General features: G+C 35.7%; 2 protein-coding genes and 1 long non-coding RNA gene across 3 annotated transcripts in view; 2 read left to right on the top strand and 1 right to left on the bottom strand.

Moving 5' to 3' along the window:
* Window positions 1-5293, top strand: part of LOC125876730 (uncharacterized) — a 28969-nt gene extending 23676 nt beyond the window's left edge. Inside the window, exons 10-16 of the mRNA XM_049557967.1 lie at window positions 586-627; window positions 1738-1808; window positions 3411-3464; window positions 3567-3672; window positions 3777-3845; window positions 4445-4588; window positions 4858-5293. Coding sequence (XP_049413924.1) covers window positions 586-627; window positions 1738-1808; window positions 3411-3464; window positions 3567-3672; window positions 3777-3845; window positions 4445-4588; window positions 4858-4989 — 618 coding nt within the window. The 3' untranslated portion in view covers window positions 4990-5293. The remainder of the gene's footprint in view (window positions 1-585; window positions 628-1737; window positions 1809-3410; window positions 3465-3566; window positions 3673-3776; window positions 3846-4444; window positions 4589-4857) is intronic.
* Window positions 1-24812, bottom strand: part of LOC125876728 (uncharacterized) — an 854340-nt gene that overhangs the window by 475002 nt on the left and 354526 nt on the right. The gene's annotated exons all lie outside the window — the stretch shown is intronic.
* LOC125876740 (uncharacterized) lies at window positions 14605-22803 on the top strand. The gene is made up of 2 exons (XR_007447533.1): window positions 14605-15265; window positions 22143-22803. It is a non-coding gene; the product is annotated as an uncharacterized LOC125876740 (long non-coding RNA).

Below are 24812 nucleotides of genomic sequence, written 5' to 3'. Positions count from 1 at the left end.
TTCTTGTAGCCATTGTCATCTAGAAATATAACAATAAACATTCACGTGAAGAATATATATGCTCTTCAATGTCCTGGAGGAGATGAGGACCATATTCCTTGAATATATAAGCACACTGTAGCATTGTTAACTATTCTACAGTAATTATATTGTGATAATTTGCATGTTGACTACTCTGTTTTATGCATTTGTTTGGATCTCTTTCAGTCTATTCATTTTCTTTTTGCTTATTGCTTATCCAAATCATTGATAGTGAGGCATCTGCCATGCTAAGCACTAAGTTTTTATTCCATATTTAGCTCTTGTTTGAGTAGCCACTGCATGATTGGGTCTTACATCTTAGGTCTATGTTCCAGTAGTGCTTGTTGCTAGCAGACAAGTATTGATCTATACTCAGCATTGTATCTGTATGCTTGGATACCTTCTCTGCATAGCTTCCTCTCTTCTTGTGCTCACAACTTTAAATTACTCAAGTATCAATTATTTTACTTTTTCTCATATATACTAAGATGCTGCTCCCAGTGTGTTTTGTCTATAACCTGTAATGCTTATATTCCTTAAGGTTTACACTCGTGAATTTTGCAGGTAAATGGGAAATTTACTCGTGACCAGTCACTTTTATATACTGTGAGTATTCTCTCCTGCGCATAATAGGATGATGTTTTTGCTGTCAGGCCTGTAGGAAAGCAAACATGCTCATGTAGGGTTCCAATGGAGTATGCTTGATGTTTTTTACCTCCTTGAGATGGGATATGATGGGCATCTCATCTGTATTACCTCTTGTTGATGTTTTTCCTTTAAAATGGGGGAATATGATGTGCATCTCATTGGTGCACAAGCTGAGCTTGTGAGCTGATCAGATTGTCTTTCTATTAAAAAAAATGCATTATTTGGTTTAGGATTAAAGTACAGACTTAGTCTCTAGAGATCCCTTAACCTGAAACCACACGTTAGGAAGCACGCTCCTGAACTTATGCGGCAAACTATGTACCTCTCTGAGCCTTCCACCTTCATTTTTGAAATTGGTAAGGCCTGTATTTAGGGATGGCAATGGGGTGGTGCGGGGCGGGTTTAGCTTAACCCGCAAATTTTTTAATCCGCCTGCATAACAACTTTTTTTATTTTCAAACCGCCCCACCCCGCATAGACCCGCCCTGCATGAACCAGCCCCGCATAAATTTTTTAATATTTTTTTTTCTAGTTAAGTTTGATACTGAAAATAAAATTCATAAAAATAAATTCATTTTTCATTAAGTTGTATTAATTTAATAGATAATGACTTAGAAATTTGTTTTTTAGAGGTCAATTGGGATACATGTAAGAAGTTGTATTATTTTTTATTGAAGCATTTTCATTTACTATCTTAAATATTTTAGTAGCTTTAAAGAAATTATCTTGATAAATAATGCTCTATCACTCTTATAACATGTAAAAAGTTAAAATTAAGTTTGAACTCACATAAAATCACATATACCCGCAACCTGCCCTGCCCCGCCCCACATTACTTTAAAAACAAACCCACTTCCACCCGCCCCGCATCCCTCCCGCCCCGCACAACCTTAAAACTGTTCCGCATAGCCTTAAACCCACCCCGCCCCATTGCCATCCCTACCTGTATTAAGACTGAATATGAAGCTTACAGGACCTTTGAATGTAATTTTCCATGTTCATGTGCTTTGACTTCACCTTGGAATATAACAAAACGTTTCATTATTATGTAATCACTATTATTTGCAGGCTGTCCTTGATGCTCATGATGCTGTCATTTCTGCCATGAGGCCTGGAGTGAGCTGGGTCGATATGCATAAGTATGACTTTGCTGTCCAAATTTTGAATTTGGAATAAGTTGTTGAGATAATCTTTTTTTTTCTTTTTCTGATTCACAAATCAATAGGTAGAATCACTAGAAAAACTTATGGCAGAACTTGGATCACTTAAATGATGATATGCTTTGCCTAATGTCCTCACAAAATCAGTTGATTCTATATTTCGTCAGGTCATATAGATAATGAATTATAGCTTGTCCCCTCAATTTCAAATTGAACATTTCCTTTTGAGGACGTCAAGATGATGTTAATTTTTCGAAAGTGGAATATCTCATTACTTGTTACATGCAATCAGAAGATCATTTGTTCCCCTTCCCATAGTTCCATAAACAGAAAGATTATCAACAAAATAGAAAAATCTAGATAAACGAGAAGGGTAACTACAGACATACATTTGGAGTCCCTTATTGTGAAGTTCTCTTGAGTAAACATTCTGACTTGATAAATTGTTATGCCAATGTTTTAATAATCTTTTAGAGTCATGTAAAATTTTCTAGATATCAAAATCAGAACGGAGGGTGCAATAATCTACATCCCTATCCACAAACCTTAGAAAGTTAGTTCTCTCTCTTCGGACACAAAGAAACAAAAAAATCACGCATCTCCATACTTGGCCAGAAGAATGAATGTGTACAGTTTGGAGCTTTGACAATGAGTGTAAACTCTATATCCCCCCACCACAATCACATTCTCTGGTCTAATTGCTGTTTTTGTTTATGTATTTCTGATTTATCCACTAGGTCAGTTTGGTCTCAGTGAATAGATTGAACAAGCTCGATTTGACGCACATGAAACCTATTAGGCCAAAAGGTCCATGGAGAGCTTTTAGAATCAAGGTCCAGCAAAAAAACTAAAAGTTTCTGACATTGGAATTTGCTGAAGTTCTAGTTCTTTCATTAAACTTTTCTGCTATATTCTTCACTATTTTGAATGTATAAGTGGCAACCTTACAACTTATCTTTCTCCATGTACCAAGTCTTGAACTCTTTCTCGGAAGATGAATTAGTCTGGTCTTATGTTACCATGAAAATTAGTGAAACTTGTGAAGTGGAAGAGAAACTAAGAGGAACTCTGGTTCATATTCCCTCAGGCTATTGGGGTTCAAATAGCTATGTTTAGATGTCCTAAAAAAGAAAGGTAAGTACTATAGGAGTAAATTAAGTTACCTACTCTATTTACATTAAATTTAGAAAATATTCACAAAGATTCTAACAAAACTGTCCCTGAACAATCAATTGAAGTTAACCTTCTTTTTCGAAATAATGAGATGCTATGGCAAGTTCAAACATGTTGTAGTTTATGCTATAATAGAAACATGAAGCTTTATCTGCATCTATAAGTGTTTATTACTGCCAAAAATCAGGTGAAATAGAAGAAGTAGAACAGTTGGTAGATTTCCTAGGATCTATGTAATTATGGATTTAGCTTGTAACTTTTTGGAGGTAGGCAGCATACCCTTAATGCTGAAGAATACAACTTAAACTTTATCAAAAAAAAACTGTCAGTTATCACATGGCATGAATGTCTACCTTTACACAAATCATTATAGCTTGTTTTTCACTTGTATTTCACCATGAATTGCAGATTAGCTGAAAGGGTCACTTTGGAATCACTGAAGAAAGGGAACCTACTTGTTGGGTATCTTCTATTCCCTTTGTATAATTACTCTCTCTCACGAGCCTTTCCTATAGAGTCTGGAGTAGCTGATATGGAATAGGGATTTCTTTACTTTGATCAAAGGGATGTTGATAAAATGATGGCTGAGCGACTTGGGGCTGTTTTCATGCCTCATGGATTGGGGCACCTTCTTGGAATTGATACTCATGATCCTGGGGGTTACTTGCAGGTTTAATATTTTTAGTTAAATGTCTTACTTTGTTAAGTAGCCTGCAGTTTTTCATATATTCTCTGGATATAATTGAGAAGTGAATAACTGACTTACAATTTCAGGGAGCTGAAAGACCAAAAGAACCTGGATTGAGCTCTCTACGTACGAGCAGAAAGCTCTTAAAGGGAATGGTCAGTAGTCTAAGTTTTGGTGACATGACATATTAGATTTAAGCTATTAGGTCCAAACTACTATTTCGTGAATTGTCACTGAATAACCATTAATGTGGTTCTTGAAAATTGCCCAACATGTATGTGTTGGCCATGCAATCAATGAATTATGACTTGAGTACAAACAACATGCTCATGTCTTTTCAATACCTTTTTTGTTAATAGATCTGAAATGATTTCTTCAATACCACCTGCTTTAATTGTTGGTCTTAAAATTTACTTGACAAGTCACAGCTTATTGCCACAATTACAAAAGATAAATTCAAACTTGATTATTGACCATGTGAACTTTCTATGTTTTTAGTTAAAATAACATGAAGGTATATTAAAAATAACATAGTACTGAAATAATTTATTGGGTTTCAAGTAATTCAAGGAATTTAGACATCAATGGGCCATTTTCTGTATCTGTCGGCAAAACCTCCCCGCATATAAAGTTTCTTAGTCCTCACTAATCCCAGAAAATCTATTCACGGTCTTTACATTGTTCCCTTGCCGTTTTGAGTGATTAGCATATTTCAAATTTGGTTAGGCTATAATTGTGCGGATTGTTTTTTTAGGTGATCACTGTGGAGCCTGGTTGTTACTTCATTGATGCCTTGCTACTTCCTGCCTTGGAGAGTCCAGCGGTTTCAAAGTTTTTCAATCGTGTTGAGATCAACAGGTTTAGAGGTTTTGGTGGAGTCAGAATTGAAAGTGATGTGGTGTGTTTTTGCTGGACTTCTTAGGTGTTATTGGAATAACTGCTATATCATGTGCATATTAGCTTGAATGTGGTTCCTTTTTAACCTCTACACCTTTGTCAAGTTGTACCTATCTGTTAAATTTTTCCTTTTGCTGGACTTCTTAGGTGTTATTGGAATAACTGCTATATCATGTGCATATTAGCTTGAATGTGGTTCCTTTTTAACCTCTACACCTTTGTCAAGTTGTACCTATCTGTTAAAGTTTTCCTTTCTTTGGGTCCTTGAAGTGTGTTACTTCTAGTGGATGCGTTAACATGAGCAAATGCCCGCGGAAGATTGAAGAGATTGAGGCAGTGATGGCAGGGGCGCCTTGGCCGATAGAAAAGACTACCTTTCTCTCTGGAAATGGACAAGTGTAAATCTCCCAAATTTTGCATGACATCAAGAAACTAGAATAATTGGTCCTCTAGCCATCTTATCCTCGGTATCTGGGCCTCTGAACAACTAGACATACTTCTAGTCTGTTTTGAGAGGCAACTCTGTACTTGTTCTTGAATACCTAGCAGATACGTATATAAAAGTTTGAAACATGCATTTGTAAATGAAGGGAAAATTATGGATTATGTTGCTGTTGCTTCCTATTATGGACTAGTCTTCTTAGATGTGCTGATTGGTGTTATTTTAATTTTTATCTGTATACATGAAATATTTTCTACATTTCTGCCTTTATGTTTTCCGTACACTTTGTATGCCATCTGCTCATGTATGGATTGCATAGAGAAATCGTGTAGATTAGGGGTGTCAAAATAAGCCCAACTATAAGTAACCCATTCAATCCGCCCAGAATTTTATGGGTTGGACTTAAGATAATTTGAATTGAGTTCAATTTTAACTTATTCAAGTCTTCTCTCATTTTAAGAGAATCTCCAATTAAGTCCAATTTAATATTCAATTTCAACTCGTTTTAAGATTCTTTATTTGTATTGATGTAGTTTATGTTTTTGTATTTAATGTATAAATTACTATTTATTTTATACCTTCTATGATTATTTATCTTTCTTTTTTTTAAAAAAAAATTAATACGGGCAAAGCCCATTTATTATATACCAAGAAGTCAAATAAAGCTTTGGTCCAAAAGTGACCAAATCCCAAATAAAAAAAAAGGAAACAAATGACAAAAAGGAAAAAGAAAACAAAAAGGCAAGGAAGAAGGACATAAACTTCTGATGGCTGCTCTTCTTTGATCAACATGACGACTTTGACAAAACTAGCGATTCGAGGAGAGCCTTACCTCTTGATGACGGCAGAGATGAGACAATATCAAGTTTGAGCGATATCCACATGGGCGTTCAAACTCTCACAAACACCATGGATTCAACTCATTGAAGACTTCTTCAACTTGACACCAATTATTACAAACGTATCTCAAGGTAAGGCTCATATCCAAAACTTACAACCCTTGAATTGATAAAAAATTGTTAGTTTCACTAAGTAATTTCATGACTTGTGCAGATTGAACCCAAGGAGTTGATACCATTGCAACAAACCCATGAAACTACCAAGTAAGACCCTCATTTTTCAATCTAGTAATCCTTGTGATTTTCTGTTCCTTTTTGTTAGCTGCGACAATGTTGTTCTATTGTGACTGCTCTTTTTTTTTTTTTGATGAAGTATTGTGACTGCTCCTTTTTTGTTCTTCTAATTTGTGATTGAAATGTTGAACCTGACATTTTGACACTTTCTTACCCTTAATTGCGGCAAGTTTTGTTTGTCTAATTATAATATAGTTCTTGCCTATGATGGTAGCTCCTGTGTAGAATTAAATTGAATTAGTTTTGTACCTACAAAACTAAAAATATGATTAGTTAAAAAACCAGCCAGTGTGTTCCATTCTTTGTAGGTGTGTTTGATTTCACCACCTTGTCCTTCATAACATCTCTAATCCACCTTATGTCTACAAAATTTACCCATGGGACTTCCCAGATTCCATCTAGAATCTTCTTGATGATGAGGGAATCTGTCTCCATAATTAATGGAAAAAAATTATGATGGATGCAGTACAATAATCCATCTCTAAATGCCTTAACTTCTGCCTCCAGAGCAGAACGAATCTCAAAACTTATGGCTTTAGTAAACAATAAATCTCCTTTAGAATTTCTGACACAAAAAACACTAGAACTTAGACCCAAATTGACTCTACTAGAACCATCTGAGTTACACTTGAAAGCCCTTACATTTGGATAATTCCATCTCACCACTTTACTAATAATCAATGGTGTATAAGCCTAAAAAAACTTGACAATCCATGGTCAATTTTTAGGAATATCAGACAACCAAGGGTATCTACAAATAGATATTCCTATTAGTTTCTCTAATCATCCCATTTCTGGTCATTTTCCCATGCTTAATCACATTCATTCTTTTGCAGATCCGCCAAATAATAAACACTGGTAGTTCTTTGTGTAATGGTTTAAGCTTAGCAACACAATCAAAATCCCACCATTTATTCATTGTTTGTTTCAAATGCATAAATGGATCCTGAATCCCTGCTGGTCTTGCAAACATATTCCATAGGCAATTAGAATCAACACAGGAAACAAATAAATGATAAAATGTTTCTTGTATATTATCAGAACAACAACAACATTCCACAGTGTGCAATTCTGCTCCTAACCAAAACTTTCCCAATAGGTATTCTTTGAAACCAAATTCTCCATAGAAGGAAAGAGACTCTGAAAGGGATCCCTTTCTCCCAAATATTCATGATATCCTTCTGCTCATTCTTCCTTTGTTAGATGATGTTCTAGGCACTTCCAATTGTAAACCTCCCTTTACTATTAGGCATCCACCAAGGTTTATCTCTGTCATCTGAAACCTGAAAATTACCCAAGACTAAATGCACCTGGTCGCAAAACTCCTTAGTAAATGTGTCTGACATAAGATTTTTATTCCACCTCCCATTCACCATCAACTGATTAACATCTTCTAAACACCAACTTGCTTATGAATGATGGGTAAAACATAATGAAGGACACCTAATTGAGTCCAATTGTCAAACCAAGTACTAGAATGACCACATCTAGGTTCCCACCATATTTCTTGATCCATCTGGTCTCTAGCATGTAGCATCATATTCCAAACCTGAGATCCACCCCTCCATTCAACAATTTGTGGCCTGTGCCTCTTGCAATAGTTGTTCCAAATGAAATTGGACCATAAAGAATTTGTAGTCCTAAAATTCCACCATAACTTTGCAAATAATGCTTTAGACACATCAACTTGAGATCTAAATTCAAGACCTCCCTCCACTTTTGGCAAACATATATCTTCCCCGAGACCTTAAATTTTCAAAAGGGAAGGTCTGCCTTAAATTGCAGTACCAGGATCAGGTGTATGAGACTAGTCTACGGTTTGTAGGACTTTTTACTGGTCGTAAATAGGGTCCGTAGAAGCAATCCAGACTTTGTGAAATTTTAAGGGGTCAAGTTGATTTCTTCAGTTGGTGTCTACGGACCGTAGGAAGACCTACGAGCCGTAGCAGGGTTCCATCAAGTTTGAGAAAAATTCATGTTCCCAGTACTTGGTCTACGGTTGACCAGTATGGACCATAAAAAAATCAACGGTATGTAGGTCAGAACCGTAGATCGAGTCCAATAGTTATTTTAAGGGGCTTTTGGGTTTTTTCCTAATTGTTTTAAAAAAAATACCATGTCATTTTGTCTTCTACCCTTAAGCCGAGATAAAGCTTATAAGTCCTAAAACTACCCATTTCAAACCCATTCTCCTAATTCCCCAAAACCTAACAAACTTCACTCCATAATTTCCTCTCAACCTAAGGAAGAAGAAGAAGAAGCTAGGATTCAATTCAAGTTTCCAATTCACTATTCTTTGTGGGATTTGAGTAGAAAGGTATGTGAGAATACTCATAGATTCAATTCCTCCATGGAGTCCTCAAGGTTTTCGATTTCTCAATTCAATTTCAATTGATCAAAATTAGGGTTCTTCTTAGTTCTATAAGGGTTCATCCAATTATGATTTTTATTTTTGAATTAGTCTTGTAAAGCATGATTCAATGTTGATACATGATATTTGAAGTTATATAGACCCATGCATGATTCATGATTTTTAACTATGAACCTATGAAGAACCCATGAACGTATGAATTATGAATTTTGGAATATTATGCATGTCTTATGAAAATGATGTTTATGATGATAGGGTGCTTTTAGATGAATATATCAATGTTGTTTTGAAAGGTTTCCTCAAATAGGAATATGATCATGATTGTGAAAGGTATTTCTCACGTATGGATTCATATTGGTGAAAGGTTTTCTCACTTATGCTTGAATTGTAACTTTAGGAGCTATTCTATGTTTTGATTTTAAGATGTGGATTATTATTGATCATTGTCTTTCCTATGCTATAATGATATTTGACTTTTATCTATTCCGTTGAGATTTAGACTTAGCATCGAGAGGCTTGAGGTGGAGGCTCAAATAGGGTAGTCTCTGATAGCAATCTCTAGTCCAAACTACGTGCCCCTATAGGATTATCTTAAATGACTTAGCTAGTGGATTCATTTTAAAAAAAGATGATATGTACGGATTCTACCTTGGTAAGTAGATTCCCCTTCTTTCGGTATGATGGATATACCAAATTTCATGATATAACACTCATGGTCTTATTGTCAGTTAAAGCTAATATCCCACAAAATGACTATGTTTCTTCAAACATTTTCTTATGTCTCTTATTTTAAATGCATTAATTATATTTCATGATATATATGCCATTGCTTCCTTAAGTCTTTTTAAATGTTCAATTATTGTTCATGCATTGCATTTTTATGCTATTTATGACACCACGTCTATTTTATGCATATTTCCTCATACTTAGTACATTCATGTACTAATGCATACTTGTGTCCACATTGTTTCACTAATGTAGGGTACGATGCTCCTACCTCTGTACTAGTGACTAGTTGATTTCCTTTGGCATTGAAGATTGGTGAGTCCTCATGTTTTGAGGACCGAGATACTTTCATAGTTTTCTATCATTTCAGTTGTCATGATTTGTATGTGATGTATGTGTTATGTCCCAATCACTTTCCTTATGATCTAATAGAGGGCTTGTTGAGACTTATGTTAGACTTCCACTTTGTCAAAACTCTTTTATGATAAAGGCTATAATTTTTTGAATTTTCTATTTCTATTATGGTAGGCGCTATCACTCTCCAGTTGGTTGGTTGTAGTTTGAAGAGCCTAGACCTCCTGGTACAAACCTTACTAAGGAGGCTTTGGAGCAGGTGAGGGTGATTCAGGATAGACTTTGGGCGGTTTTCGGTTGGTGATAGAGTTTTCTTCTGTATGTTTCCCATGAAGGGTGTGGTGAGGTTTGGAGATGGGGCAAGCTTAGCCCTGAGTATATTGGGCCTTTTGAGATCCTCTAGATAGTAGGAGAGGTTGCATATGAGCTAGCTTTGCCTCTAATGTTCTCAGTTATCCACCAACTCTTTCATGTTTCAATGCTACTCTGGTATGTTCCTGATGAGTCACATGTTCTGTAGTATGATGTAGTAGAGTTGGATGATCACTTGACCTTCATGGATGAGCTAGTTTCCATTCTTGCCAAAGATGTGCGAAAATTGTGTTCGAGAGCCAATCATATAGTTAAGGTCTGTTGGAGATATTGTCAAGTCGAGGAGGCTACTTGGGAAATCGAGCATGATATGCAAGAGTAGTTTCCTAGCTTGTTTGAGCCTTTAGAGCTTCTTAACTCTTACTTTCGCGGATGAAAATCTTTTTTAGTAGTGGATGTTGTAGTGATCTCTAGGTCATTTTTGTGTGTATGCCTCCTTTTCAGTGTACAAGCTTTTCTGTAGCGATCCCAAGTCATTTATGACTTGTTGGGACTGACAGTTTGCTCACTTGGTCATTTATTTAGTTTTTATGTTAGTTTAAGTGTTTTGGATCTTTTGAATCTTGAATGTTCATTTTCGATAAGAAGTTCAGGAAGATGACCTCAAAATCTAATTTTGACGATTCCATCAGCTCCATAAGAGTCATTCTAAGCTAGTAGCATAGTCAACATGTCTCCCGAGGCTTTCAGTGTGAGGCGTAGGATTAGGAGTTTTAACTTTCAAGGTGAACCTGAAGTTTGACTTTAGTCAAAATTCTGAGAAAATGATATTGGATGAGAATTATGTATTCGTGATTAGCTCCATAATGTTGAGTTTGGTATAGAATGACCCTTTGTTTAGGTCCCGAGGCTTCTAGGCTAATTTCGAGGCCCTTCGTAGATTTTGGCTTTAAATGAAAATTGGGTGTGGGACCCACTTTTTGTCGAAACAACCTCGAACCAGAATTTTGATGGTTACTTTGAGTCTGGAATGTCATTTCCAATGGACTAGCTTAGTTGTTTTGCACGCACGGGGTTCCGGATGAATCTCGAGCACCCCATTGAAGTTTGAAGACCCTAGCCCTCTGTTTTCAGCTAGGGTCTCACGTTTGCTCAACTATCCTCGTGATCGTGCACCTGGCCCCGAGTTCGTGCATGTGGCCTTGTGGTGTGAATGACTGGCACCCAAACGTGCACGTTCGCGCGCGGGCTGTTGTGGTCGCGAGCGACCAACCGACCTGGCCCTCTATTTAAGCATTGGTCGCGACCATCCTAGACCCCTGTTGGTAAAAATGTGATTTCTCCTCTATCCGAACTCCAATTTTGTTGATTTAAAGTCTCACGTGCTCGTAATTTTTGGAGATATGTGGTGGAGTGATTGGATTTTGTTGGTCACACTCCGTTTGAAGAGAATTTCTCCAGTAAGCTGCTGTCCTTTTCTTTTATTTTTGTTTCATATTGTGTTGTTGTTTCCATTGTTTTAGGCCATGAATTGTGTACTATTTTGGGAGACAAGTTCGAGGCATGGCATAGGAGCTTTTGACAATTTGATTCCGGAATTTCCATTACGGATCCCACAATTCTTGTTTGACTCCAAAAATTGGTCCTTCTCCATTTTGGGTGATTTTGGTGTCTAAACTACCCTATAAACGTAGTGATCCTATTCTTGATAAGACGGTAGAGTTCAGAGGTCATGTAGAAGGGAAAAACTTTTGCCTTGTGAGTATGAGTGCCCGTGATCGGCCTACAAGTAGGCTACAATTTCTTTTCTATTTAGATTGCACATGAGTGTGTAAATTCATGATGATTGGTGTTAATTGGGGGTGTATACCTAGTTATTCATGCTTTTATTTTAGAAACCATGATTTTGGGTTGATTACTATTGTTTTGAGGGTGGTACCATGATTAGGTAGGGTTATACGTGTGTTGTTACATGCTATGTGATTTACTTGATTTCTTACGTGTTTCTTGAAGCATGTTTCGACCATAGTTTATGATAGAAGAGTGTTGCCTTAAACCCTACACCTTGTGATTTTTGTATGTCTCCGACACTGCTCGGACATACTAGGTCCTTATAAACGAGAATAACAGACTTGAGTCTGATAGTATGAGCCTTAGTTTAGGCATTTATGCAGCTTATTGGCCCTTCTGTCTTTTCTCCCTACTTCTCCAACTTCGATGCGTTACCGGAGGTTGTGTGCTTTCTCAAAATAAGAGTACTTCAGGTTTGAAGCCTTTTATGATACATTCAGGAGTGGACGTCGATACACGATGGCTTGGAGCCTACTAGAGATTCTCTTAGGAGTCAATACACCCTTGGACACTTGCTAGCTGGGTGGCTGACGCCCCTAAAAGTGGGCTGGATGGCTTGGATATCTGAGATCCTCTACGGAGTTGACACGCCTCTGAGTCACTCTTGCTAGTTGGGCAGCTTACTCCCTTGGGAGTGGACTGTATGGCTGGGTGGCCTAGGGTTGATTACTCTTGCTAGGTGGACTAGGAGTTGACCGGTTTTGTTGAATTTCAATCTTGCTAGCTTGGCTGGGAGTTGACTTGTCCTAGTTTACTTGGGCTGGGAGCCCGACTAATGTTCTTGAGTTCAGATTTGTGTTACTCTTCTTCCAAGTAGACTTAGCTATTTTGTGTGTGTTAGAATAGAAATAAGTATTTCTACTTAAAATAGGAATAGTAATAGGAATAAGAATAAGAATCCTAGTTGGGATAGGATTCTAATATAGTGTATATAAATAGGCTCTCAGTGTAACAATTTAGATACACAATTCAATAATATTTTTCCCTACATTTCTCCCATGGTATCAGAGCATTGGTGAGAAACTTCAAGTCACCGTGTCAAATTTCGGCGACGACGGTTGGGACTGATTTGTGTTTTCTTTCGTTCTGAAGGTGTTGTGTGAAAGACAACACCATTACGAGGCTAGGGAAGCTCAGGCGATCGAACCCCAATTAGATTCACCGGAAAATAGCCCCTCACGTGCCTCCACGCGTTATTCGAAGGTGAAAGTTTTTCGGCGAGATCTGCCCAAGCACTGGCGCATGAGTGTTGCTCCGGTCATCTGTTTTTGAGCAGTTTTCTTCTGTTGGGGTCGTCCAGTATTTTCGACCAGAACCCATTCAGTTTTCTCCAGATCTGATCACCGGAATTAGGGTTTCGGTGATTTTCAGGTAGTTTTCGGCAAAATCAGACCACTGTAGGGCAGTTTTCGACAGTTTCCAGCGTACATACCAGTCTATGGAGAATTGACGAGGAGGAGAACGTTTTGGAAAACGTCGATCCAAGTGTTGTCATTGTCATAAACCTAGACACACTCGTGACATATGTTATATTTTGCATGGTCCACCACCCAGTTATGATCCTATTATTCTAAAGGAATATAATGAGCTCCTTCGAAATTGCGCAAGTAAATAACGTATAGGAAAACCTCGATCCAAGTGTAGTCATTGTCATAAACCCGAACACACTCATGACATATGCTATATTTTACATGGTCCTCCACCCAGTTATGATCCTATTGTTCTAAAGGAATATAAAGAGTTCCTTCGGTATCTTGCAAATAAACAAACGTCTCCACAAGTAGTTTCGGTTGCACAACCTGATGTTTCTGTTGCGGGTAATTCTTTTACTTGTGTGTCACAGTCTAGCACTCTTGGATCATGGGTCACAAACTCTGGGGCTTCTGATCATATCTCTAGTAATAAATCACTTTTGTCTGATATTGTTTATTCACAATCTCTTCCAGCTATTACTTTAGCCAATGGGATCCAAACAAAACCAAAAGGGGTTGGAAATGCCAAACCCGTATCTTCTGTCACCCTAGACTCTGTTCTTTATGTCCCTGGTTCTCCTTGTAATCTAGCATCTGTTAGTCGTTTGACGAAAGCCCTACATTGTAGCATAACCTTTTTTGATGATTTTTTTCCTTATGCAGGACCGCAATACGGGACAGATGATTGGAACAGGACATGAATCACAAGGCCTTTACTATCTTACCTCTTCAAATTCCTTAATATCATGCTCCGTTACAGATTCCCCAGATCTAATTCACAAACGTTTGGGACATCCAAGTCCATCCAAACTGCAAAAGATGGTGCCTAGTTTGTCTAGTTTATCCACATTAGATTGTGAGTCGTGTCAACTTGGGAAACACACTCGTGCTACATTTTCACGTAGTACTGAGGGTCGTTCAGAGTCTATTTTTCATTAATTCATTCTGATATTTTGGGTCCTAGTAGAGTCAATTCCACCTTAGGATTTCGTTATTTTGTTAGTTTCATTGATGATTATTTGAGATGCACTTGGGTTTTCTTAATGAAAGATCGTTTTGAGTTATTTTCTATATTCAAAAGTTTCTTTGCTAAAATACAAAATCAGTTTTAGGAGTTTATGTCTCACCAAGGAATTATTCACCAAACATCTTGTCCATACACTCCTCAACAAAATGGTGTAGCAAAAAGAAAGAATAGGCATCTCATTGAGGCTGCTTGCACTCTCCTCATTGAATCCCATGTTTTGCTGCGTTTTTGGGGTGATGCAGTCCTTTCATCTTGTTATTTAATTAATAAAATGCCCTCTTCTTCTTTTCAGAATCAGGTTCCACATTCCATACTGTTTCCTCGTCACATCTCTATCCTATCCCCCCTCGTGTCTTTGGGAGCACATGCTTTGTTCATAATTTAGCCCCATGGAAAGATAAATTAGCTCCTCGTGCCCTCAAATGTGTCTTTCTTGGTTACTCTCGAGTTCAAAAAGGGTATCTTTGTTATTCACATGATCTTCATCGATACCTTATGTCAGCTGATGTTACATTTTTTGAGTCTCATCCTTACTATACATCTTCTGATTATCCTGATGTATCTATGGTCTTACCTATACATCAGGTTTTACCTGTGCCAACCTTTGAAGAATCTACGGTTACTTCTACATCTCCAGTTGTAGTGCCACCACTACTAACTTCTCATCGCCTTCCACGTCCAGCCCTAGTCCCTGATGATTCATGTCATGCACCAGACCCTACTCCTACTGCGGACTTGCCTCCTCCTAGCCAACCGCTTGCACTTCAAAAAGGTATACAATCCACTCGAAATACTAACCCACATTATACCTTCTTAAGTTATCATTGTCTATCATCACCCATTATGCCTTTGTGTCGTCTTTGTCCTCTATTTCCATTCCTAAGACTACAGGTGAAACACTTTCTCATTCTGGATGGAGGCATGCTATAGTTGATGAGATGTCTGCTTTGCATAAGAGTGGTACTTGGGAACTTGTCTCCCTTCCTGCAGGTAAATCTACTGTTAGTTGTCGTTGGGTTTATGTAGTCAAAATTGGTCCTGACGGTCATGTTGATCGACTTAAGGCTCGCCTTGTTGCCAAAGGGTATAATCAGATATTTGGGCTAGATTATAGTGACACTTTCGCTCTTGTGGCTAAAATAGCATCTGTCCGCCTTTTTCTATCTATGGCTGCCATTCGTCGTTGGCCTATTTATCAGTTGGACATTAAGAATGCTTTTCTGCATGGTTATCTTGAGGAAGAAGTCTATATAGAGCAACCACCTAGTTTTGTTGCTCAGGGGGAGTCTAGTAGCCCTGTATGTCGATTGCGTAGGTCACTCTATGGTCTGAAATAGTCTCCTCAAGCTTGGTTTGGGAAGTTCAACACAATAATTCAGCAGTTTGGCATGACTCGTAGTGGAGATGATCACTTTGTGTTTTATTGGCATTCTGCACCAAGTCGATGTATCTATTTGGTTGTTTACGTTGATGATATTGTTATCACCGGTAATGATCAAGATGATATCACCGATTTGAAGCAATATCTATTTAACCACTTCCAAACTAAAGACCTTGGCAAATTGAAGTATTTTCTAGGTATTGAGGTTGCTCAGTCTAGATCAGGTATGCCTTAGACATTCTTGAGGAGACAAGAATGATGGGATGTAGACCTATTGACACTCCTATGGATCCCAATGTTAAACTCCTTCCAGGACAGGGGGAGCCACTTAGTAATCCTGAAAGGTATACACGGCTTGTTGGAAAGTTGAATTATCTCACAGTGACTAGACCTGACATCTCTTTTCCTGTGAGTGTTGTAAGTTAGTTTATGACTTCCCATTTGATAGTCATTGGGAAGTAGTTGTTCGTATTCTGCGATATATAAAGTCATCTCCCAGTAAAGGACTACTTTTTGAGGATCAAGGCCATGAGCATATCATTGGATATACAGACTCTGATTGGGTTAGAATCACCCTCTAATAGACGTTTGACATTCGGATATTGTGTTTTAGTAGGAGGTAATTTGGTGTCGTGGAAGAGTAAGAAATAGAATGTGGTTGCTCGATCTAGTACGGAATCAGAATATCGAGCAATGATGACAGCAACTTGTGAGCTAGTTTAGATCAAACAGTTGCTGGGAGAACTAAAATTTGGCAAAATTGATCAGATGGAACTTGTGTGTGATAGTCAAGCGGCTCTTCATATCGCATCAAATCCAGTGTTTCATAAAGGACTAAGCACATTGAGATTGACTGTCATTGTCAGAGAAAAGATACTCTCAGGAGATATTGTTACGAAATTCGTGAAGTCAAATGATCAGCTTGCAGATATCTTCACCAAGTCCCTCACAGGTCCTCGTATTAATTACATTTGTAACAAGCTAGGTACATATGATTTGTATGCACCAACTTGAGGGGGAGTGTTAGAATAGAAATAAGTATTTCCTACTTAAAATAGGAATAGTAATAGGAATAAGAATAGGAATCCTAGTTGGGAAAGGATTCTAATATAGTGTCTATAAATAGGGTCTCAGTGTAACAATTTAGATACACAATTCAATAATATTTTTCCCATATATTTCTCACAGTGTGCTTGTTGGTCTTATGGGGGTCCGTCTGGATTTTATTTAAGCTTTCACACGAGTGTACCTTCTGGGTTTATGGGGTCCAACTAGGTTTAGTTTAGTTGTACTTAGATTCATTTTTGGTATGCTTGTGTGCCTTCTTTTCATATCCACTTTGACCTTTGTTTGTGTCTAGATCGTATCTTTTCTGACTATTTTTATCTTTTTTGCTCGGTCGGCCTATGATGCCTACTTACTACCTTGTTATGGTACTTATGCTATACTCTGCATCTTTTTGTTATGCAAGTCCTAGTACGAGCTATCAACGATGATCATTCGTGCCGTCTTTTATAACTTTGGGATAACGGAGACGGTGAGCACTTGGCATCTTGGATCAACCTATCTTCTTTTATACATAAGTTAGCTTGTATTTTTCCTTTGAGATGACTTGTTGTGGTCCACTTTTAGGACTTGTATTTATCTTGCTAGATAGCTCTGTACTCATGACTTCTAGGTTATGGGAGGGTTTCCTTTGTATATAGTGTGTTGTTTGCTTTTCGTTTTTGTCTTGTCTTATTGTTAGTATTATTTTATGTTTAGTTCCACCCTTGTACCCACTACGTTTCGTACTAGGTACGAGTCGGTTTACCAACTAATGGATTTTAGAAGGTGCCATCATGACTCGAAAAGTCGGATAGTGGCACTACTGGTGGGCTATGGTAGGTGTCATCACGCTTCGAGTTTTTGGAGCGTGACAAAGTTCACCCATGACTTTCAACCCTTATTTCATATAGGAGTAGGAAGGATTACTATGTTGGATGGCTAGTGTAAACTAGTTAATTTTTATAATGTCTAGCATTAGAGAGTTCCTAATTTGCCTTTGATTGAAAATTTTCAGAATTTTAGGATTAAATAGTGTAGAGCAAATATGGAATGTCTATATAGGCAATTCCAACTATTTTGGAACTGAGGTGTTGTTGTTTTTGTTTGTTGTTGGTAATTCCCTAGAAAGGACTAATGCTTTCGCACCTTCTATCTTTCTTTCATTCGTGAACTAGTCATTTTACCCTAAGAAAAATTACACTTCTACATGTAAGTCTTTTTATACGATATCAATATATTAATTAAATATTTTTAATTTGGTATACATACTAACAATATTATAATGATATGTGATAGTTTGTTAGTTACTATGCTTACTAGGTTAGTAGTTAATGCATATTAAAAATAGTTTTCATAATTATTTTATTAGTGTATATCATTTTATAATATGTTTACAAGCGTTTGTGGAAAGAATTTCTTTTTCTTTGGAGAGGGGCAAGGTATATTAAGCTAATTTTTGTGTGGCTGAAAATTGATTAAGCTTTTAAGACATTGATGAGGGAATGAAAATGTTAATTGCAAACAAGGTTGTGGTTGTCGATAAAATTAATTTTCAATATATATATATATATATATTATATTGATGCTCCTCATTCTATAATTGTATGCTTGCCCAGAAACTGTGTAAAATCGTATGTGGCTTATTTAGTATTCATTGGTAAGCTTATCCTACTATGAATATTAGTTTACTAATGGAAATTTTGAATCCATAATTCTATGATTGCTTTGATCTCTAAATTATTCCTATCATAACTTCTTGGAAAATTTGGTGAGTAAGATGTGAGATAAAGTATGGTATTGAGAAGATGTATGTCAAGAAGTTCATAACCAATATATTTTTTGATAACTAATAACCTGTATTAATCACCAAGTAGGGAATTCAAGCACCACAACATAACTACATCCCAGTTTGTTGTCTTGATATATAAAAAAAATTGCTCCTCTAGGTAATTTTTTTGCGAGATACCTATATATGATAAATACACTATAATATTTAACTGTTGGAATATAATACTCTGTTTTCCTGAAGCTCTTTGCAATTACAATATAGTTCTCTTGCTAAACTATTTATATCTCTTTGTTTCTACACAAACACTTTGGTGAAATTTCCCTCAGTCCAGACGACATGAATGAATTCAGTACAAACCATTTTCATGATCTTTACTGAAGTAGTTTTTCCTGTTGGACATCCTTGAGGTTCACTGTCTTTAACTTTTTGCCACTACAATAGTCTAGTCATCAATATCCTTGCATATTCACAATCTATAAATAGATGTTCATTGGTATCTTGTGCTTTTCCATACATATGCCATTCTTGATCCACATCTATTCCCCAATTTGTTAGTCTATTTGTTGAATTCAAATGACCATGAAGTTGCACCATATTGTAAATATAGCTTTTGGTCTAGCTTCATGTGCAAATATCAAGTGATTCCAAGGGACTTTAGGTTGAGCTTCTAGGAGTTGCAAATAGATAAAATTTATCATGCTCTTGACGAAAGGTGGTTTTCCTTGGATTTGTTGCATTGTTCCTCTAGAATCTAGGATCTTCCTTACCATCCAGCTAGCATGTTATGGTGTAGGAAAATTCTCAATTTTTCTCCCTTTCATATAAGAAGCATTTTCCGTCTTATACATGATCTATCTTGCTTGTTTGCTAAGTCCCAACACATTTTAGTTACTGTCACTTTTTTCAGATTCTGAGATCAAATAGATGTAATCCACCTATTGCTTTTGGTAGGCACATTTTGCATCAAGAGACTAATACCCTTTTAGTAATTTCATTTGTACCCGACCAAATTTAACTTATACGATATGCTTCTAGAATTTTAAGTAATTTTGCTGGGATGAGGAAAATTTGTGCTCAGTAAGTTTGAATCTCATTCACCATTGTCATTACTAATTGTACCCTCCCTACATAGGACGGTTTTGTGGCTGTCCAAGAAGTGATTTTGATACTATTTTTACTATCAAAGCCTACAACTATAATACACTCAACTTCTTAGTAGTTAGTGGTACACCTAGATATCTGAATGAAATTTCTTCAACGGGAATATCAAGTTGTTGGATAATAATCTCATTTTCTTCTCTGGCAACCCCTCCAAAATAAATGTTCCTCTTGTTTAGGTTGGCTTGAAACCCTGAAGCATTAGACAATATCATAGACTTGTCATATAAAAACTGAATTGATCTTTTGTCCCCTCTTGCAAATAACAATAAATCATCTACAAAATCTAGGTAAGGTAGCTTCACTCTAGCACATTTTGGATGAAAGTTGAACTGCTTGTTGCTACCTAACTCATTCAGTTGTCTTCCCATAGACTCCATTGCTATTGCAAAGAGATAGGGAGACAAAAGATATCCTTATCTCAATCCTTTAGCTGCTTTAAAAGGCTCTATTACTATTCCATTGATGTTGATTGAGTAGGTAACTAAATTCACACAACTCATTATACACTATATGAACTTTGTTGGAAACTTCAATTCCACTAATATTTGTTCAATAAAATATCATTCGATAGAGTCGTAGCTTTATGTAGGTTTACCTTAAGCATACTTCTAGGGGATATTAGCTTCCTAGAATAGCTTTGGATAAGTTTATGAGCCATTATTATATTAACTGCTATCCTTCTCTCTAAAATAAACCTTACTTGAGATTCACTAATGATAATGGGCATGATATTTTTCATTCTAACTGTTAGCACCTTTGAGATCACCTTGTATAACACTATACAACAAGCTATTGGTCTATATTCCTTAAGTATCATAGGTTGAGTGACCTTAGGCAGTAAGGATATAGTAGTGCAATTGACTTGTTTATGAAATTTGGATGTTTTAAAGAACTCATGAACAACTAAACACATGTATTTTTTGATAATTGGCCAAGCTGCTTTGTAAAAATGTGCATTAAAGCCATCCACTCCTGGGGATTTATCGTCTCATATTCCTTAAAGTCTTTCTACTATCTCTTCATTTGTGATATCTCTTGCATATATCTAACTAATGTTGACGATCCAGTGTTGGGCCTTTACTCATTGTTTCTTTACTAACTGTTGGCAGAGAATGTGCTGTAGTGCTCATGAGGAATTTGTAAAATTGTAGAATCTCTATTTGAATGTATGTTGTATCTGTCAGTTTTTGCCCAGTTAAAGCAATCAACTTTATTATTTATTTTTTGTTGCATCTTCTCCTTCATTAGCGTAGAGAAATATTTGGTATTTGCATCTCCTAGTTTAATCCAATTTACCCTTTATCATTGTTTCATAATACTTTTTCAATGAGTGGCAATTTTTTCAATTGTTCTGGAGCCTTCTTTTCTTCATATGCAAGAATATCGTTATAATTATGTTTCAGTTGGTGCTACAGTTGTGCCACATGTAGTCTAGTTTTGTCAATCTTTTCAGTAATCCCTTTGAAGTGCTTATAATTGAGATGTCGACGAAATTGAGAGTTTAGCTGCTTCAGTTTCTCCAACATTGTTTTCATTCTTCCCTTAGCTTCGCTGGCCCTCCAGTGAGCATTAACTATAGGAATAAATTGAGAATAATTTACCCATTTAATGTAAAATTTGAATGGTGCTTTGATGATCTGTACAATAGTCCCTTTGAAGTGCTCAATATCGAGATGTCGACGAAATGGAGATTTGAGCTGCTTCAATTTCTCCAACATTGCTTTCATTTTTCCCTTAGCTTATCTGATCCCCCAACTAGCATTACTTATAGGCATGAGTTGAGAATGGTTTACCCATTTATTCTAAAATCTGAAAGGTGCTTTGATTATCTTGCTTGCTTGTCTGAATGATGATTTGGTGATCTTGCTTGCTTGACCGAATGATGCTTTGATGATCTTCCTTGCTTGAGATCAAACGTTGGGGACCAATAATTTTGGATTATTGGCATGTTATTTATAGAATATGGTCATGTACACATAATTTCCTGCATATCCATCATGTTTTGGAGCCTCACCTTATAGTAGTCTTCATCATGAAGTTATATCGGCAGCTTAGTCACCTATGATCAATTTTGAGTTATAAACCTATTCATATAGTTGTACCCATGTATATCCCCAATAACATTAGCAATTAGGGCAGATTTCCAGTTCTTTGTCTCTGTCCAACCTCTTTTTTGTCCAACATTTATTTTTAATCTAAATGAAGTAGGAAAATGCAAGTTTCAAATGATCAACTTGAGACACAATTGGGAGGAGATAATTTGTAATTTGGACAGAAACAATAGGTCCAAGAAGACTATTTTTATATAATGAAATTGACCTACATGTACTTGTGTCAAAATAAATACTAATTGCAGCTGTAGAAATGGTAAATGTGGTGGAGGAGGTACTGTCGGGGACAAAGACTGTCAACTAATATCAATTGTGTTGTATCTTTATAATTGCTAGTATTTTTTTCTTAACGTAATATCATATGTTTTATTTTTCTAGGATGCTGTAATGTTTAAGATCACGTCTGCATCTCAGTTGTAGATGAATCTGGCGAGTCTCCAACAATTGATTTTTTGAAGGCTTACATGGATGAAGTGGGTGGGGTTAAGAAGGCATGTTTATATGGTCTTGGTTCTCAAGCAGCTTTCTATGAGAACGTTGGTTCATCATCTTCTTCAACTACTCAATCTCAAGATTGTGATTTTGATACTCGAGTGAAGGAGTACGTTCAAGAAATGAAGGAGGAGATGAAGGATGAGATGAGAGAAAAATTGTGTGAAGAAATGAAACATGAAATGCAGCTAGAAATGCAAGAGCAAGTTGATAAGATTCTCCAAGAACATTTGCCTATCCTCATAGCTGGCCTACCTAAACCACCCTGTGGTACACCACCCTTTGATACACCAAATTAGCTTAGACATGACTCATCATCACATAACAATATGGGTCATTTAAAATTTCCAACCTATCTTAGGCAGATTTTTCTTTCTTTGTTTCCATATTTGGATTTATTTTGAACTCTTTTTGTTAGGATCTGCATTGCTAATTTCAAGTTATAACTTGTCAAAGAATTACTGTTTTTATTATGTTTCTGGGCTCTTTAAGATTTGTAAAAGATATTTATTGATGTAAATATATAAAGTGAAATTTTACTATCGAATTATCATCAGTCAGTAATATTGAATTATATATTACCAATCAATTACTGACCGAATATCGAACATAAATGATATATATTACCAACAAAATAACAATCAGTTAGTAAACTTCCTAACGAATTACTAATGAGCATTTTTGCGTTTCCAACATATCACTAACCAAATTGAATAATGAAGAACCAAATTTACTAACTGTCTTTTCTCTTCGTTAGTAAACTTACCAACAATATGCCAACAAAAAAATGATTGATGAATTTACCAACGAAAATTCTAAGGTCATGTTTCAACAATTATCAACAATTTTTTAATGTGTTTTCCAACTGTTTTTTAGTCAGTAATATTACCAACTAACTGAAATGGGTTGGTAAAATTTACTAATGAAATTTTTAGCAACAGATTAATATTAGTTAATATTTGGTTGAAAAAATCATTTACCAACCAATTTAATCAATTTACCAACAGATAATATTGTTAGCAATTCAAGGGTTTTTTGTAGTGAGAACTACAAAATGTCTAATGCAGTTCATCAAGTGAACCAAAAATTACAATACAAAATAAAGGGGGAGAAATTTTGAAATTAAAAGAAATACATAAGAAAATAAAACTACTTAGAATTGACCTAAGAATGAGTTAAGTGAGTTGCACACAAATTTCAAAGTTGTGGCCAAGTAGACAATGAAGTGGATTAAGAGCTATGAGATTTCGGGTTCAAATCTTATTCTAGACAAAATATACTATGTAATTTCTTTCATATGTCCTAGTCAAAATATTTTACTATTATAATTTGACCCAACATGAAATCTAAAAAATGAAAGGAGCTTTTAAATGATGTAATTTTTAACATGTCATAATGATTTTGTGGATAAAAGATATTTTTAAGTGGAAAAGGTCATAAATGATCAATGCAGATAAGGTTTAATAATAAAAAAATGAAAAAGGAGAGCCAATATCAGATAATCGAGAGTAGTGATGGAAAATGGGTGGGTTGGATTAAATTTGGGTGAATTAGAAAGATTATAACATAAATGGGTAATAATTCAATTCACTCATCATTCATAGGGTTAAAGTAAATTGGATAAAAAATGGTTGGTTAGAAAATAGATTAAACATATTTTCCTGATAAATGGTACTCTACTTTGAAGTTTAATATCCAGAAAATATAGGTTTTCTTTCAAATGAGAAATGTAAAAAATAATTTATTTAGTTTTATTATATCTGAAAAGTAATAATTTTTTTTTCGTATAACTTTTAAATATAAAAGTAATTTACTTCGTAAACAAATAAAAAATAATTAAAAATAAATAATAGTGTCAGAAATATTTATCATGACTTTGAATTCCGAAATAAATGAAACATTATATTTTTTGAGTAAAATGTGCCACTTAAAGCAATATAAAAAATAATACACCAGTTTGTTTATTTTACACTATATTATTTATCTATTATGCAGAATTGACTATTTAAGGTTCTTTACATGCTTATCAATACCCATATTTCTTTTCTTGAATTAATAGAGTTTCATAAGATCATAGTTTTTCACGAAAGATAGATGATATAGTTTTTATGTTAAGGTGGAGACTCAAAACGAGTATTCTCTGTATCTATTTGTTTGTCTTAAATTCTTTTTTGTCTATTTGAAAAAAAAAGTCTCTTTTCTAATTTGGTAACTCTTTATTTTTAACATCCCATGTGGCTTGTTAAGATCGCAAAATTAAATAAAGTTTTGATATATTAAATATATCATTAGTTGAAGACTACAAAATTCAAAAGTTCTCTTTATTTATTTTTAAAAATGTTATTAGTTAAAATTTTTTATGGTCTATTAGGCCTTTTATTTATTAACAAGACAAAGGTCCATCAAAAGGCCGTCCCAAAAGTGACTAGCCCAACTAGAAATAGGCAAAATTAAAAACAAATAAAGTTTGATCCTATCTAGAAACTTCCAACATAATATCACATTGGTCCACACCTGAATCAGGTATGGAAACCAAGGGTTTTCTATTTGACTCCA

Source organism: Solanum stenotomum, chromosome 9 (genome assembly GCF_019186545.1).
Source record: "Solanum stenotomum isolate F172 chromosome 9, ASM1918654v1, whole genome shotgun sequence".
In the NCBI taxonomy this organism is placed as follows: domain Eukaryota; kingdom Viridiplantae; phylum Streptophyta; class Magnoliopsida; order Solanales; family Solanaceae; genus Solanum; species Solanum stenotomum.
The sequence above is the reverse complement of the archived record's forward strand: the minus strand, read 5'-3'. Positions and strand labels throughout refer to the sequence as shown.